This window comes from Magnolia sinica, chromosome 11, assembly GCF_029962835.1.
Source record: "Magnolia sinica isolate HGM2019 chromosome 11, MsV1, whole genome shotgun sequence".
Taxonomy (NCBI): Eukaryota; Viridiplantae; Streptophyta; class Magnoliopsida; order Magnoliales; family Magnoliaceae; genus Magnolia; species Magnolia sinica.
In genome coordinates this window covers 63,267,801-63,287,076 of record NC_080583.1, presented here as the reverse complement: position 1 = coordinate 63,287,076, position 19,276 = coordinate 63,267,801, and the positions used below count along the sequence as shown (strand labels likewise).

The window sequence follows — 19,276 nt, the reverse complement described above, 5'->3', positions numbered from 1 at the left end:
GAGCTAACAAAGCCTTTCACATTTTTAGATTTTCGTTATTTTGATCTTGTCTTGGACCTTGGATCTTCATTAAGTTTGTTGGTGAGGTGCAATACAAATAATATTGGCCGATATTATTGATTGCATCACCCAATGCATAGAACACTATCACAAAGGTGAGATTGAGAACACCTTAATGATAGCCACCAAAAAAAGAAAAAAAGAAAAAGAAGAGGAAAAAGAAAAGAAAAACTCCATCTTCTAGAACATTTTTGGAGATATCTTCCAAAGGGTGTTTTAACAACTCCACTTGAGTTGTTTGCCATCAATGCATGAATTTGGGGGAGATCACGACTTGAGAGCAGAATCGGGTTGGAACTCAAAAGTGAGAAAGAAGTTGTTTAAGTTTGTTTTATTTCTACATGTTAGTATGGATTCTTATGGCAATCCATTTCTATGTATGATTTTCATGCATTTATATGGAATTTAGGGGGGAAAAAAAAATCAAAATTTGAAGTAAAGGGAGGTTTTTTTTTTTTTTTTTGAGAGCAGAAATTTTATTTAAACACCCGCAAACATGGGAAAAGAATACAACACCCACACCACGCTAATTGGAAGCAAAAAGGTTTACAACCAAATTGGCCTCCATATAACCATCCCAATCCGTCACTAGACGTTTGATCTTGCAATTAACCTCCTCAAACCCCATTCTTTCGTTCCTAAAGCAATGACCATTCCTAGCCCCCTAGATAACCCACATAATACCCATGAGGATAAGCCTCCACTTAGCCTTTTCATATTTCTCATAACCTCCCCCATGCCAAGCCCACAAAAGATCACTCACCATCTTCGGCATCACCTAATCAGTGTGGGGCAACATTAGGAAATGGACCCAGACTTTATAACCTAAAGCACAATGGAGAAAAAAAATGATCGATCAATTCAGTGTTCTCCATGCACATCAGACAAACATTGGGAGGGATTAAAGATCTCCTTTGAAGATTATCAATGGTAAGCTACCTCTTGTATGCCACAAGCCAAACAAACACCGCAACCCTGGGAGGAGCTCCATAAAACCAATGTTGAAATGGGTTATGTGGGCGAGGACTAGAAGGCTTGTAAATTAAGAAGTAAAGTGAGCGAACCGATTTTTTTTTTTTGGAGTTGTGACCTTGCCACACCATTCGATCTGCTTCCATAGGGAAAGGAATAGCGCATTTGAGATGCTCCAATAGACTAACAAAATTAGCAATCTCCTCATCTTGTATATCCCTATGACCAATGTTCGAAGTATCGGCATCTACAAGTTTCGGTAGTCGGGGATATAGAAACAATTTCGATATCACCTATAATATCTCGGATAACTGGAAATGCGGGGAAACATTGGGGAAACATGAGGAAAATGGTGGAATTTTTCAGTGAAACTTCACGAGATGCTAAATTCACATATTTGCATTATATATGAATAAAAAATTGTAAAAAGAATGCATACATAATAAGTTTCCATTTAATGGGGGCCTAAAAGCATGTGTTGTAGTAAGAAATCAATCCAACCATCCCATTTGTCCATCTAACCATCTGTTTATCCATCCAACCATCCCATTTGTCCATCCAACCATCTATTTATCCATCGAACCATCCAACCTTTCATCCAAACATCCATCAATATTTCAAAAAATCGATTACATGATATTTCGCCGAGAAATTTTTGAAAACTGGAAAGGAAATGAAAGAGTGATCTCAATATCGCCCATATTGCCAAACAATAATATCACGATATTATCGTCAACAAATTGAACACTACATACAACCATTTGCCCATAAAAAATAAAAATAAAATTAAAATAGTAGTTTTTTTTATAAACAGATTTTTGGTGATATTATCGAAATATTGTCAAAATATTGGCGATACAAGCGACATTGATATCGATACATTGGTGATACTTAGCGATACATTGTCGATACTTGGAATTTCCAATACTACTGGTTTTGTCAGTATTGCCAAGTTGGAGATACGGGTAATATCGGGGATATTTTGATAATATCGACAATACTTCGAATAATGCCTACGACAAGGAGAACGCCAAACCACCTCTCCACCACAGTAAGAGAAGCAAGTTGTCACTAAAACAAAACGATCCAGAGCAAGCTAAGCCAAATAAAGAAAAAGTTCCTGGATTGTTTGATCACCACACCAAATGTCCACCCAAAATTGGATAAGATGCCCGTCACCCAGAGCAAAAGCTATCCTAATTTTCTCCATTTTAAAATTGTAATACAAGTGTGAAAAATTTATATGCTGATGAGTGTTGCGATCTATGGATTGGCTTCATTGTCCCCCCCTCGTTTAAATATATGTTGATAATAGGGATGTTTGGGGTCAAGCTCGAGATCATGAATTGAAAAAGGAAGAAGCTTTGGAAGTGGAGAAGGAAGGCCCACACGAGTAGGGAAGATGGATTTGGAGGAGGATTCGATGGCTGGCTTGGTGGTGAGGGTGGACTCGAGGGTGGTGGTGAGTGCAAGTAGGATGTTGTAGTGGTCCTTAGCAGCTCAAAACAAAGGAGTGATGATAAGGATGATTTTAGAGTGGTTGAATGCTTAATGTCGGCTAGAAGAGAGGGATCTCGCTATTAAGGCCATCGACGAAAATGAAGTTTGGATCTAAGCCAAGCATGGGGTTAATTTGGACCAAATCCTAATTGCAGGGGTTTTGTTCAACAACGATCTAGTGATATCTTTGCAAAGATGGTCAGAGAGATCGATCTTCGGTTTCGAGGAGGTTTTGTTTATGTAGTGGGGTATTTCTCTAGAGCTATGGTTCTCAGAAGCTTTTTAGGTGGTTGGCTCTTGCTTAGGGGAGGTGATTCCCATTGATTTGGCGATAGAGTTAGGGGGGGAGGTTAGCGCTCTGAGGCTTTGTGTGAGGCAGAGGACCGTTGATCCAAATCTTGTCATGATTGCACCTGGGGAGGAGAAGGCAATGATTCGTGTTAAGAGAGGTGAGAGGGGGTCATCCCCGATAATGGGGAGAAGTATGGAGGAGGAGGCCGAGGAGTAGGGAGGCGGTCGATGGTGAAGTTGCACCATCTCCATGGCCTAGTGGACCACTAAGAGGGGCGGGTGATGTGTTATGTGCTAAGTGGTGGGCATGCAGTTGGTAGATAGGCGCTCTCTCGCAACAACACATGAAAAGGAGGAGACTTCTGCACTGGCGATGAGCCATGTGAGACAGGTGGTGGCCGATGACAATCTTGAGTTACCGACTGAGTGCTGTGGAGGCTCGAGCTTGGTTCGGGTACTTGCATTGGCAGGGAGCTTCAATCGGTTCGGGACACAGGGCAGAAGGAGAGGCGAGTCTCGGTGACAGGTGTTTGGAAGGAATCTGGTGGGTCGACACCTGCCCCTAATGGTAGGAGGATTAGGGTTGGGGTGGGATTCGAATGGTAATCGTATAACTCGTAATATGAAAGATTTTCTTGATTGGGTGCAAAGGAATGGATTGGTGGATCTCCTGTTGAAAGATGTCATGTTCACTAGACGAATGGCTAGGAAAGGGCCATTCTCTCTCACCTCGACAAGTTTTTAGTGTCATTGGAGTGGCTAGAGAAGTTTTTGCTTGTTCAGTACCGTTGGTTGCCTAGACCGATTTATGTTCACTAGCCGATCATGTCGAGAATTGGGGCTCAAGGCATTTTCATTTCAAGATAATGTGGCTTGAGGTGGAGGGGTTCACGCATCTTGTCAAAGAATGGTGGGAATCATTTGAGGTGGAAGGTTACACTGGGTTCATGTTAAGCCAAAAACTAAGGTGACTAAAGGAGAAGACTAATCTTTGGAAGTAAGAGGTTCTTAGGGCCAGGGAAGTTGAGATGGATAATATTCTCAAGGAAATCCAAGATATCGATGTCAAGGAAGAAGGGAAGTGCTTTTAGGGGAAGAGAAAGCTATACATGCAAATTTAGCTTTGGAGAATGCGAGCCGAGTGGAGGAGATTAAGTGGAGAAAGAGATTGTGGGCAATCTCGCTGAAACAAAGTGACAAGAACACAAGCTTTTTCCATAGTATAACAAACACTATAGCTAGATTCAACAGAATTGGAAGCATAAAAGCAATGTTTTAAATAGCGAATAGCGTGTAGCGTAGCGTTCACCCCTCTGAAGCGTGAGGCGTAAGCTACATTTTTAATCAAGGTTGCACTTGGTTGCATCAATTTCATGATATTTTGCACCAAATTAGACTAATTAATAGTGAAATTTAACAAAATTTCATGATATTTGGTGCAACCAAACGCAACTTGAAGTAATGGGAAAGGCAATGATTAAGTATAAAGGTAAAGAAGGAACAACAAAACTGATTTAATACTATTACTTGCATTATTTTACTAAAAGCATTGAAAAGATTAATTGATTTTTATTGAAAATGGGAAAATGTAACAACGCTACATAGCGTGTTGCGTAGTCTATGTGGTGTGTAGCTTATGCAAATTAATAATGTAGTAGGCTACATAGAACTTAAGTTATTTTCATGAGCTGCGTAGTGTTAAGGCTATGCTACGCTACATAGCGTAAGCTACAACGTAGCTATTTAAAACACTGCATAGAAGTGGATGGGCAAAAGGTTAAAGAAAAATCTAAAGTTTGTCAATTCTATAGTTCACTTCTACAAGAGGTTAATAAGTGAAGGATGGAGATGATCTCGTTTGGTCAATTTGGACTTAAAAAAATTACAAGCTTAATTGTAAACGCGCTTGAGAGGCTAATATTGGATGAAGAGATCAAAGAAGCAGTAGATTTGCTAGGCAGGGACAAGGCTCCGAGACCAGGTGGTTTTCCTATGTTATTTTAGGTTTTTTGAAACACTGTGAAGAAGGATGTGGTTGACTTCATTTCGGAATTCTTTCAAAGAGGTTGACTGTCTTCGGGGCTTAGGGTATCCTTTATAGCTATTAGCCCAAGTGCAGAGAGCCTAAAAGACTTTTTAGCCTATTAATTTAATCGGGAGCTTACAAGATTGTGGCAAAGATCCTAGCTACTACATTCAGATTGGTGCTTGCAAATGTCATATTGGAAAACTGAGGAGCGTTTGTTGTGAGAAGGCAAATTCTAAAGAGCACGTTGCTCGCCCATGAATGTATTGATTTCAGTCATAAAGAAGCTGAGTTGTGTGCAAGCTGGAATTGAGAATGCATACGACCACATTGATTGGGAGTTCTTGGATTATATGCTGTGTAGGATCTGTTGTGAGAAAAAAAATGGAAAGGTTGGATCCAGGAGTGTGTTTGTTCAACTTTGTTTTTGGTCCTTATCAATGGTTCCCCGCAAGGTTACTTTAAGACCTTGAGAGGCAACCGCTGGGGTGACTTGCTCTCATCGTTCCTATTCGTTGTAGTTGCGGAAGGACTTAATAGGATGCTTCACAAAGGTCAACAAATCGGTTAGTGGCTTCAAAGTGGCGAATTCAGGCAATTTAATCTCTCACTAACAATTTGTAGATGATACCATTATTTTTTATGAGGCAAATGAGACTATGGTTGATAATATGCAGAAAATTGTGAGGTGTTCCGAAGTGGTCTCGAGCTTAAAGGTCAATGTGGCTAAAAACAAAATGTTGGGCATTCGGGCATCTAATGTTGAGGTATCAAGACATGCGGAAGTTTTTGTGTGTGGGGTTGGTTCCTTCCCGTTGACATATTTGGGCCTTCCGTTATGCATCGGTAAGCTAGCTAAGCACTTGTGGGATAAGTGTTACGATAGGTCGATAGGAAGCTTTCAAGATGGAAAAGCTGCTATCTTTATTTAGGAGGTCGTTTGGTGCTCATCAAAGTGGTGTTATTGAACATTTGCCATTTACTTCATGTCTCTATTCAAGTGTCCTCGGTGCGATTCTGGATAGAGTGGAAAAACTAAGGCGTCTATTTTTTTTTTTTTGCGAAGCGGGGCAAAAGACAAACAGAAATTTCATCTCGTGAAATGGGAAGAGATTTGCTTACGGATTGATGAGGGTGGAATAGGTTTACAGATTTTGGATTTGTGAATTTGCGGTTGCCTGGGAAGTGGATATGTTGGTTTGTTGTGGAGGGAAACAATATTATGCGATCCTAGATAGGGGATGGTGGGTAAAGGATTTATCCCGGTATAAGGCTTTGGGTTTGTGGAAAGCTATTTACTTAAGTGGCTCCTAAATTTATGGAAAGGGTGCCTTTCTCAGTTGGTGATGGGAGACACATTCAAGGATTCTTGGTGCGAAGGGAGACCTCTTCGAGAGGAGTTCCCAGTGCTAGCAATCTCTCCCTGGAGAGGAACATGACAGTGGATCGATGCTTTTCCTTAATAGGCATGGTGGTGGTGTGGTCTCTTCCTTATCGTAGGGTTCTTGGGGATGATGAAGCGGCATACTTCATAAGCCTTCTCGAAAGATTGAAAAGCACAAATCCTAATTGGGGAAGGTGATGCTCTGGTTTGACATGCTCATTGGTTAGGTAGATTTTCAGTGCTTCCTTCTATAAGTTGGTCAGGAAGCATAGTTGGAGTGCATCAAGTCATAATTATTTATTCTGGCACTATGATGCTCCTAAGGTGGCTCTGTTTGTTTGTTTAGTGGGTAGGAAGAAAGTGCTTACATAGGCGGTTTGGAGGAGGGTCTTGATGTTCCGGTTCTATAGTCTTGCCAAGTCGGGTTTTCTCAATAAAATTTTGTTAATTCTTAAAACATAAAAAATAAAAATATAAAAATGCATAGTAGAACTATTTGGAGAGTATAAGTACCAAAGATGAGCATGCTGGTATAGTTTGGTGATGATGAGAACCAGAGATGTGTGAGAGAGTATGTGGCCTGTGTAACCAGCTCATAAGCCAGAAACAACACTACCTATATGTGGAACAGTAGTATTATGGTTGCCTTAGTGGGGATTGGGGACAGTTAGAACTTTGAGCCATCTTGTATGTCCATGTGGGTCTGAGGCAAGTTACATTTTTTTTATTATCTTTATTTTCTGGTTGTATTTTTGTGTTTTGTTACTTATATTTTATGATGTTTGAATGATATGAACTAATTTTGGACATAATTACTTTGATTTTGTCCATCAATGTATTTTTTGGGCTCATGTCAAGGTATATAAAAACGGTTACTTATTGGCCGTAACGGCTGATATGTAACGGTAACGGCTAGTACTGTTACGCTTTACGGGGTTGTAACGGTGACCCCCTCATTTTTCGACTCATAATGGCCGTTACAGCTCATAACGGCCGTTACTGATCCGTAACGGTCAGAAAACAACTACCCCCCCTTTTTTTTTCAAGTTCCGATTTTTCACATTTTTTGATACTTTTCTCTTCCAAAATCTTCCTAAACCATTCTATTGCAAATTCCGACCACTCTTAGCTTGAATTTGAGGATCAAAACAAGTTATTTTAAGGATTTTGTTGATTCGAAGCTCTGTGGGCCATTTTTCAGAAAATCTTCAAAATAGGTATTTACACATTTCTTTCAATGTCTTTCTGTTTTAATTGTTGAATATGATGTGTTAATCATATTAGAACATATTAATGTGCATTTAACAGATTATGCTAATCATTATATATATATATATATATATATATATATATATATATATATATTATTTTTTTTTTCAAACTATTTTCGGCCGATTTTTAAAAATTACGAAAAATCATTTTTTTCAATGTATTTTTGTTTTAATGGTTGAATATGATGTGTTAATCATAGTAGAACATATTAATGAACATTTAATAGATTATGCTAGTGATTTTATATTTGTTTTGATTTTTTTTTGGGACTATTTTTGGCTGAATTTTTAAAAATTACGAAAAATTGGATTTTTTTTCTTTCAATGTATTTTTGTTTTAATAGTTGAATATGATATGTTAATCATAATAGAACATATTAATGCACATTTAACAGATTATGCTAGTTATATATATATAAAATCTTGGACTATTTTCGGCCAATTTTTAGAAGTTACGAAAAATCATTTTTTTTTTTCAATGTATTTCTGTTTTAATGGTTGAATATGATGTGTTAATCATAGTAGAACATATTAATGTGTATTTAACATATTATGCTACTGATTTTATTTTATTTTTTTATATATCTTTTTTATTTTCGGACTATTTTCGACCGATTTTTTAAAATTTTCGAAAAATCATTTTTTTTTCATTGTATTTCTGTTTTAATGGTTGAATATGATGTGTTAATCATAATAGAACATATTAATGTGCATTTAACAGATTATGCTAGTGATTATATATATATATATATATATATATATATAGGACTATTTTCGCCCGATTTATTAAAAATTATAAAAAATCATTTTTAAATTTTTTTTATTTCTGTTTTACGAGATTACATGCCGACCAAGAGGACTGCTACTTTAAACACATTATGTCCACGATAATATATATATATATATATATATATATATATATATATATATATATATATATATATATATTTGGATTAGTGACTTTATGTTTATATTTTCTTATTTCGGACAGGTTTTGGAGCTTCTTATGGTTTAGAACATAGTTTCTTCTTTATTGATTAGATTGAGAAGTTCGAACTTTATTTTATTAATCTGTTTACATTAAGTTTCAAGATTTAAATTAATTAATTTATTCTTTTATAAAAAGTATAAACTGTATATAAACTTAAAGAATCGAGTAGACTCTCACATAGGTCATACCTACCTAAGAAAATGTCTGGGTCTGGCCAACAAGGATGTGAGGATATTGGATGGCAACATTGTCAGAGGGTAGGTAGTACTAGGCACCAAATGAAGTGCAACTATTGTGAGAGACTAATAACTGATGGAATTACGCGTCTTAAACAACATTTGACACATCGAAAGGGTCAAGTTGCGGGATGTACTAGAGTAGCAAAAGAGATTATCTTAATGCAAGCCAGTTTGGATGAATCGAAGGATAAACGTGCTGCTGGGCAGAAGAAGAAAGATGAGATTTTGGAGTTGGGCCGACATAAGGTGTTTGGTCATTAATATATGGGTGTTCGTGATGAAGATATTATTGATTCTGACGAAGATTTAGATTGGGAAGTAACTATAGCTAGGAGAGAGAGAGCTTGCGTCTTGCTCGTGAAGAGGACGAACATCGGCGCATGTTTGGCGTAAAGAGGTCTATACGTGATACCGAGGGGGGAGTGGGAGTGGGAGTGCAGCTGAGAGTGCGACTGCATCTGCAAGTGCGGGTGGGGGTGGGGGTAGGTTGGGTGGATTATGTCGTATGTTTGGGAGCCGACGGGAGGCATCTTCACGTGAAGCCCCTGAACATTTGGACGAAGAAGTAAATGAGCTTAGGAGACCCTCTATTGATCCAATCCTGTTTAGGAAAGAATAGACTAAAGAAAAGAAGATAAAACAAATGTGGAGTAGAAGTTCCATTTAGAAGCTAGGTAGGGTAGCAATAAAGTTATTTATACATGCCAACATACCTTCTAACACGGCCGATTCTCCATATTGGTAGGTGGTAATTGATGCTGCAGTAGAAGCAAGTGAAGGAATTAAAGCTCCCACGGCTAGGGAGATTAGGGGGAAATGGATTGATGCAGAGTATGCAGATGTGATGGCATACGTGGCTACCTTTATACCCATATGCAGGCCAGAGGTTGCACGATCTTGTGCGATGGTTGGACTGGCCCAATCAGACACATCATGGTCAGCTTCATGGTGTACCGCCCCTTGGGAACTATGTACTATAAGTCAATTGATGCTTTGGCCGAAACAAAGAACTCTAATTATATTTTTTCCTTGGTGAATAAAGTGGCGGGTGAGATTGGAGAGGAGAATGTGGTGCAGATTGTGACAGTTAACGAAGCATCATATAAGGCTGCAGGACATAAGTTGATGATAAAGAGACCACATATTTTGGTCACCACGTGTTGCCCATTGTATTTGTCTTATATTGGAAGATATTGGGAAGAAGAAGAGTGTTAGGGAAATGGTTGAAAGGGGAAGACAAGTGAAGATATTTATTTACAACCATAATCAAGTAGTCGCAATAATGAGGAAGTTCACGAAGGGACGAGAGTTGTTGAGGCCTGCAACGACTAGATTCGCAACAAACTTTATAGCCTTTCGTACTCCCAACTGCACTCCCACTCCCACTCCCACTCCCACTCTCACTGCCCCCCTATATCACATATAGACCTCCTTGCGCCAAACATGCGCCGACGTTCTTCCTCTTCACAAGCAAGACGCAAGCTCTCTCTCCTAACTATAGTTACTTCCCAATCTGAATTTTTGTAAGAATCAATAATATCTTCATCACGAACACCTATACATTCAGGACCAAACACTCCCTGTCGGGCCGCCTCCAAAATCTCATCTTTCTTCTTCTGCCCAGCAACACGTTTACCCTTCGACTCATTCAAACTGGCTTGCATTAAGATCATTATCTCTTTTGCTACTCTAGTACATCTCGCAACTTGACCCTTTCGATGTGTCAAATGTTGTTTGAGACGCGTAATTCCACCAGTTATTAGTCTCTCACAATAGTTGCACTTCATTTGGTGCCTAGTACTACCTACCCTCTGACAATGTTGCCAACCAGTATCCTATTGGCCAGACCCAGACATTTTCTTAGATAGATATGACCTATGTGAGAGTCTACTCGATTCTCTAAGTTTATATACAATTTTTTACTTTTTATAGAAGAATGAATTAATTAATTTAAATCTTGATACATAATATAAATAGATTAATAAAATAAAGTTTGAACTTATGAATCTAATCAGTAAAGAAGAAATTATGTTCTAAACCATAAGAAGCTTTAAAACCTGTCCAAAATAAGAAAATATGAGCATAAAGTCACCAATCCGAAAATTTTAAAAAATATGTAAAATCAATAGCATAATCTGTTAAATGCACATTAATATGTTCTATTATTATTAACATATCATATTCAATCATTAAAACAAAAATACAAAAAAAAAAAAAAAAAAAAAAAGATTTTTCATAATTTTTAATAAATTGGCAGAAAATAGTTTGAAAAAAAAAAATCACTAGCATAATCTGTTAAATGCACCTTAATATGTTCTACTGTGATTAACACATCATATTCAACCATTAAAACATAAATACAATGAAAAAATGATTTTTCGTAATTTTAAAAAATCGGCCAAAATAGTCCAAAAATAAAAAAAAATATAAAATCTGTAGCATAATCTGTTAAATGCGCATTAATACGTTCTACTATGATCAACACATCATATTCAACCATTAAAACAGAAATACATTAAAAAAATGATTTTTCGTAATTTTTAAAAAACCACAGGAAAACCAGAAAATAATATATATATATATATATATATATATATATATATATATATATATATATATATATATATATATATATAAAATCAGCCGAAAATATTTTGAAAATAAAAAAAAATATAAAATTATTAGCGTAATCTGTTAAATGCACATTAATTTGTTATACTATGATTAACACATCATATTCAACCATTAAAACAGAAATACATTGAAAGAAAATGTATAAATACCTATTTTTGAAGATTTTCTGGAAAATGGGCCACAGATCTTCGAATAAACAAAATCCTTAAAATAACTTGTTTTGATCCTCAATTTCAAGCTAAGAGTGGTCGTAATTTGTACTAGAATGGTTTAGGAAGAATTTGGAAGAGAAAAGTATATAAAAAATATTAAAAATTGAAACTTAAAAAGCAAAAAAAAAGAAAAGAAGAAAAAAAGTAGCCATTTTCTGAACGTTACACCTTGACCGTTACAGGTCAGTAACGGCCGTTATGGTCCGTAATGTCCGTTACGAGTCAAAAAATGAGAGGGTTACCGTTACGACCCCGTAACGCAGAACGGTACCTGTCGTTACCATTATGTATTGGCCGTTATGACCGATACGTTACCATTTTTGCATACCTTGGCGCTGATGAATCGGGGATGGCTTATGGGGACTTGCTCTCAGCTAGACATTCTGATTATTCTTGGGTTGAAGATTCAAAGGTTGAGGTGGCTCTTGTATCTGTTGTGTGTACATCTTCAATTTCGCTAGCTATGAATCTGCAGCAGAGGTTGTCATTACACCTTGGGTTAAGAAAAATTTGAGAAGATAGGCAAGGACATCACCATATCGGTCTTGATTTAGGTGGTGGAAAAAAAAGCTTTTCAGAGAGACTTTGTACAATATTGTTGGTAGAAGATCTTCAACGATTTTTAAGTTTCCCAAATCTTTGGTTAAGAAGCAGAAGGATTTGAGGGAGCTGCAGATTGGAATGTTTTTGTTATCAACTACGATAGTAGGCAACCATATTTAGAATTTGGTGGGAAGACTTGGCACTTGCAATAGTTTCTTAATGATAATTGTATCCTGCAATATTAGGGGTTTGGGCTCAGCTAAAATGAGGGTTGCAATTGGAGATCATGCGAGTTCTAACCGATTAGACATGTTAATGATTCAGGGAAAAAAAGAAAAAAGAAAAAAAGAAAATGGAAAGAAAAAAGGAATTGTTTCTTGATGCTGAGATCAAAGATATTTGATGCAGACCTAGTTTTGATTTCACCTGTGGCAAGGCGAAAGGTTGTTCCAGGTGTTTCCTTATAATCTGGGACTCTTCATCTTTGAAGAAGTTTGAGCACTCAACAGGCTGGTGTTATCTCTCATTCTTCTTCAATTTTGTGTCTGGAGGTTCTCCTGGAGCTCTCGCATCTGTCTATGTTCTGAACAATCATGGCTTAAGAGCAGAATTTTGGGGTTAGCTTGGGCGAGCTCGAAGTCCTTGGAATGTGCCCTGGTGTGTGGGTGAGGACTTCAATGCTATGAGAAATTGGGTGGGTCTAGAATCACCTCCAGTCTGAAAGGCTTCAACAACTTCATTGAGCAGTGGGTTTTGATTAATTTGCCCCTTCTAAGAGTGAAATTCATGTGGTCAAACAAGGAGGAGAATCCTGTCATATGCCATTTTGATAGGTTTCTTATCTCAGTATCATGCGTAGATCCACTTCTTGAGGATAATTTGCTGGCGCTTGTATGTGGTCCAATCACTAACCCGTTTGTCCTTACTCGAAGCTGGAACTGTGGGGTCCGAAACCTTCCCATTTTGCAAATTTCCATGGCTTCCTGCATATACATGCAAGACCCAGGTAGGTGGTTCGAGGTCCTAGCAAGTTAACCACTACTTGAGTACTCTCCCCAAAAAATATAAATGTCTGTCAGGGTCGTGTGTCAGTCGGGTTGGGTCAGCTTGACCAAAAATCCTATGCTTACGCACGACTACCTCCCCTCCAAAAGCTTTAGGGGACTACTCACTGTTCATCATTGATCCCAGCCCATTTAATTCAATAGGGGACCTGTCCATTTTTACGATTCTGAGCCCTACAGTACTTCTAAATAGTCTCATGATCTCTTTCTTCAATAGGTTGGCCCGACACTCTGTGGAAGTATGTGGCTAGATTATCCTGAATTCACTGCTGCTGTTAAAGGCTAGTGGGTTCCTTTCACGTGCTGGGCATAGCTGCTTATCATCTATTGACTAATCTGCATCTGTTAAAGGAGAAGCTGAAATCCTGGAATATAGATGTATTTGGTAGTTTGATTGCTTCTAAGAATCTACAAGACTAGCTTTGTCGCCTTGATAGTTTGGAGGAAAGCTTTGACATTTTGTCTTAGGCACCAGCGGATAGAAAAGCAGTTGTTTGATCAGTTGGAGAATATTATTAGAAGGGAGGAGATTTTTTGGAAGGAGTCCAGACATAGATGGCTGAAGGATGGAGATCACAATTCTGCCTATTTTCATAAAATTGCTAATGCCATAAGTAGGGCCAACTGTATCTCAGTTATTGGCATCTGAGACTCTTTATTCTGATAAAGAAGAAATTTATAACAAGTCTCTCCTTTTTATGCATCTTTTTCTGAGGAATCTCTGGCTGGTCCTCTTGTTGGAGGCTAAGTTTTTTATGGTATTTCAGCGGATCAAACTCTAGAGCTAGAAGCAGTATTTTTAGTTGAGGAAGTTGGGGCTGTTGTCTTTGATGCTAAGGGAGATTGGACTCCGGGCCCTGATGGTTTCTGCTTATTTTCTTTCAGAAGTTCTGGGATGTGCTCAAAGATGATGTTAATGGCAATTTTTGAGGAATTCGATGAGCAGCCTGTCATCAGCAATGCATTGGGTGCACGTTTCATCTTGCTGATTTCAAAGGACGGTGCTGAAAGTGCAAGAGATTTTAGATCCATAAGCCTTGTAAGAGATTTTAGATCGATAAGCCTTATTAGCTGTATATATCAGATCATCACAGAAGTATTTTCTTCCAGCATGAATAAAGTTATGAAAGTGTGATTTTGATCTTTCAGAGTGCTTTTTTTTTCTTGACCAGTCGGTTTTGGATGGTCTATTTATTGCAAATAAACTGGACAGATACTCTAAGAATGGGGAGAAAGTGTTTCTCTTCAAGGTTGATATGCGGAGGGTGTAGAGATTGAGTATGAAATCATGGATACACAAGATCCTGCTTCAACCGGAACTCTTTGCATGTTTTGAAACACATGGGTTTGAAAAATGGCAGCAATGGATTACGGGATATATTTCATGTCCCTGGTACATTCCCAGGTAAGTTGCTTACTAAAATGCATTGTGGTGACTATTCCCTTATATGTGTCAGAGAGAATAAGCCTTTCGGAGAGAAAAAAAAAAAACACTAACTAGAGCTGGACATCCGGCCTCCTTATTTATATTTAGTGATGTCCCAAATTATATAAAATACCCTTGGACCAAGGGCAAAAGAGGAAAAAACAAAAGATAGAAAAATAATAAGAGAAAAAAGAGGAGAATAAGAAACGGCCCCTGGTCCAGAGAGAGAAGGCCCCACAGTCCAGAGAGGGGCTCGTGGTCCAAAAATATCTACAGCATGGTTGACCAATTAATTCTATTTTGAGGCTAACTTTTTGGGTGTCTGATATGAATACATCTATCCAGCACCTCTATGCACATGTGATTCACATATTCGAGCGATAGTTGGAGTGAGTTCTGTCATGCACAAGTATCATTCACTGCCCATTCTATCATTTCTAACTTAAGCGAATTATTTTATCATTCACAGCCCATTCTATCATTTCCAACTAATGTAAATTATTCTATAATTCACCTCCCATTCTATCATTTAATGTTGCTCTGGCAGTTGCATTCTGCATTATATGCAAAAAAACAAATTTTCACTCATGTGTTATCTTTGATTGAGGTTTTTTAATACAAGGAACGCTTGATGATTTTTATGCTCTGAATTACGATATTTTTGTGGCGAATAGTTTCTGACCTTTTCCTCATCAAGCAGTTTTTGGAAGGCAAGGACTCTGAACTGCATGCATCTCGCCAAGCCGGTTTGCTTGATTTCATTGCTTCTGCACTGCCAGCCTCTCACACCTCAAAGCCTGAAGCCTGCCAGGTGACAATATACCTCCTACGACTTCTTAGAGTGGTGCTGTCTGTGCCTGCAAATCGGAGTTATTTTCTTGCACAGAATCTCTTGCCTCCAATTATTCCCATGCTGTCTGCAGCTCTTGAGAACTATATAAAGATTGCAGCAACGTTGAATGTCCCCGGAAGCAGTAACTCGGTATCAATCAAAACGTCAGTCGAGAATTTGGAGTCGGTCGCCGAAGTGCTCGATGGCTTCTTATGGACAGTTACAACAATTATTGGTCATATCTGTTCAGATGAACGCCAACTTCAAATGCGGGATGGTTTGATGGAACTAGTAATTGCTTATCAAGTTATTCATCGCCTCCGTGACCTTTTTGCCCTCTATGATAGGCCCCAGGTGGAAGGATCCCCATTTCCTTCATCTATTCTTCTAAGTTTAAACATGTTGGCAGTTTTAACTTCTAGATCTGGAAGTATTTCTTCCATTGATTGGGAACTTTACCTAAGTAAGACGACATCAGAACATAAAATCCAAGAAGCTAAACTTGCAGAATGTGCAGAGTCTGACGATGTTGGGGATTCCTTAGTTGTCAATGCCACTTTTGGAAATCATAAATTGCCATCGTCTCTACATGTAATGGCAGGCTTGCCAATAAATGGGGGAGAGAAATCATCAAGTAATGGCAAGCCCTTGTCTGATGTACCGGAGGATAGGCCGTTACATGAACCATACAGAACGAGTATCCATGGAGAACCATTATCTGGTGCTAAGGATCCTGGAAAGGAGCTTACTGATATTTCAGTTGAGCTGGACAATTTTGGAGCAGGATCACAGGAGTGCACAAAAGGTATTTCAGGTGAATCTCGCAGAAGGCCGATGGAAGAGCATGCCAAGCCCTCTTTATCTCAGAAGGATGAGAAGATTACCACAGTTAACATTGCAGAACAAAATAATCATTTGTCACAAAATGATGATCCCGCAGCAGCTGTGAAGAATGGAAATGGTCAAGGAGTCAGCTTGAAGCAGTCTATAGCATTTCTTGTTTCCGCCATAGCCGAAACAGGCCTTGTCAGTCTTCCGTCGCTCTTAACTGCAGTGTTGCTGCAGGCGAACAACAGATTGTCATCTGAGCAGGTAACTCTGTTGTCAATAGAAATGTTATTATGATCAATGCATGTTGGGAGTTGCCAAAACATAGCTCGTAACATAGTATTGAGGTTGTCTTATATTTTTTACATGAAACATTTTGTGCTATTTACTTTTAGTTGTACTGAATGAAGTGCTATTTATAGGGTTATTTTAATGAACTATTAATTACAATTTAGCTTTTTACTCTAAGACAAAAAATATTCCTTTGATTTATTTTTTGTTACAATTAGAGAAAATTGCCATGTCTTTCTCAATAATGAACATAATGCAACAACATTTTATTTGAAAATGTGCTACAAGTATTTGGTATCATATCATGTTGATGCTATCAGAGGGACAAATATCTTCAATAATTTCAAATATGGTGATAGTTTTCATGATATTTTCAAAACACAACAGCATGGGAAGAATACTGATTAGTCTGAAAAAAGAAAAAGAAAAAATCCTGATTCTGTCAACGATTTGGTCCAGTCCTTTAGGTGAGGCTCTTTACTTTACATGGTGGTTCAGGAATTCATGGTTGGCTCACTTTTGTTTGTTTGGTTACAGCTATGCCCACTTGGCATGAACTGTTGCCTGCCCCAGAGCCGAGTCTCAACTCTTCCTACATAAAACCTCCTTCAAATGATTCAAGAAATGCGGCCAATAGAAAGTCAGATGCCTCTCCTGCAGGCTGAAACATTTTCTTTGAATAGATATGGTTCTCCCCTAAAAGAAACATTTTCTACAGGATTCCCAAACCGCCAGCCACCTGACCTAATTCATGATGACCCCACAAACTGCCTGGGTAGATGCTTCCAGTTAAAAGCCACTGACATGTCAAGATCCAAATTCGAATTTGCTCCTGGTCCCTGGTTAGAGACCATTTGTTTGTGTCGGCAGTCCAACAAAGCCCTCACTTTCGTCTTCTGATCTGCTTCCCTATCTTGAAATCCTTCACAATACAGTCCACAAGATGAAACTCAACTTCCTAGAGCTCATGTCCATCAAGTTGAGTTACAGATATTGTATTTTTCGCAACCCAAGGTACATAAGATTCTAATAAAAGTCTGACCCCAATGCTAGTAGAAACGAAGAGATTGAGAGAAATCTCCAGTACAAAGCTAGACTTGATGCAATCCCACTCGACATTTCGTAGAAACGGACGGTTGAAGTTGGCCCATGGAAACTTTGTACCTCCTTATGCCTCCATAGTCGCCTCACTCTTTCTTGCTTGGACTGGACCATCTTCAATCCTTCCTGAGACCTTACAAACCTTAGAAAAAAGAAATATGAAGAAGAAGAGAGGAGTTTTTGGTTAATGTTGTGTTAGGTCAAATCAACTAACACATCTTTTATATTAGATTAAGAGAAAAACATAAAATACACTATAGGAGTATGAAGAACTATGCACACACATGCATACAATTTACATATATTCCTTTTCTTATACTCCTCAACTTGGAGTGTAGATATTGATCATTCTAACTTGTCAGTAATGCAATGAAGAACATCTCGACTAAGAGATAGTGTGAACATCGTCCATCTACTCCCTAGAGTGAACGAAAGGGATCTCAATCTCGTTATCAGCAACTTTTTCCCTTATAAAATTACAATCAACTTCAATGTGTTTAGTATGCTCTGAAAACCGGATTGCTAGGAATGTGAATTTTATATTGATTATCACAATGTAATGGGATGAGATGCGAAGAAGGATAGCCAAATTCCTTCTTACGTGTAGCATGACCCATCGCCCTGTACTAAGCTTCCGCAGTGGATCAAGCAACAACTGACTGCTTCTTACTTTTCTAGGTGATAAGGTTTCCAACTACAAAGGTGCAGTATCCGGGCATAAACCATGCATCATGAAAACTTCTACAACAATCAACATAGGAGTAACCAGAAATATAAAGAGACTATGCCGTTGAAAATGTAAATCTCTACTAGAAGCCAATTTTAGATAATGAAGAATTTAATACATGATAGTAAGATAAGTTGTATGAAGAGCATGCATAAATTGACGATAACACCCACGACATAAGAAAGATCTAGTCATTTAATAGTCAAGTAGATGACCTGGCCAACCAATCGACGGTACATACTAGGATCATAGAGGAGCTCTTCATCATCAAGGCCAATTTTCAGAGTAATATCCATCAATGAGCAGCAGGTTTACATCGAAGCATCCCAGTTTCTAATAAGAGATCACGAGCATATTTCCTTTGAGATGGAATAATTCTAGACTTGGGCCGAGCAACCTCAATTCCAATAAAATACGAAGGGTTCTAAGATTTAATTTTTTTTTTTTCAAATCTTGTCTTGAGGAAGGATTTAAGATCAATAGTACTCACAATATCATATCTAGACATTACAATGTCATCCACATAAACAATCAAAACCATAATTCCAGTGGACTGACGATACATAAAAAGAGAACCATTGGCATGGCTGTGAACAAATCCAAAGTCTAGAAGTGCGACAAAATTTGTTAAACTAAGCTCGTGGGGATTGCTTCGAACCATAAATTGATTTCTTCATATTACACACAAGATGTGAGTCACATGGCGGAAAAAATCCCAGTAGTTGATCCATATAAACTTCTTCTAGAAGATCACCACGTAAGAAAGCATTCTTCGAATCTAATTGAAATAAAAGGCCAAGAAAAATTTACTACCAAAGAAATAACCACAAAAATAGAGTTAAGCTTGGCCACAAGAGAGAATGTCTCAAAATAATCACTCCATA

The 19,276-nt window shown here is 38.0% G+C and overlaps 1 protein-coding gene across 8 annotated transcripts in view; it reads left to right on the top strand.

Annotated features, from left to right (window-relative positions):
• LOC131219231 (uncharacterized) overlaps positions 1-19,276 on the top strand; it is a 109,351-nt gene that overhangs the window by 26,264 nt on the left and 63,811 nt on the right. For all 8 annotated transcript variants that reach the window (XM_058214282.1, XM_058214277.1, XM_058214279.1 and 5 more), the window contains exon 4: positions 15,314-16,537. In XM_058214282.1, the coding sequence (XP_058070265.1) occupies positions 15,314-16,537 (1,224 nt within the window). The remainder of the gene's footprint in view (positions 1-15,313; positions 16,538-19,276) is intronic.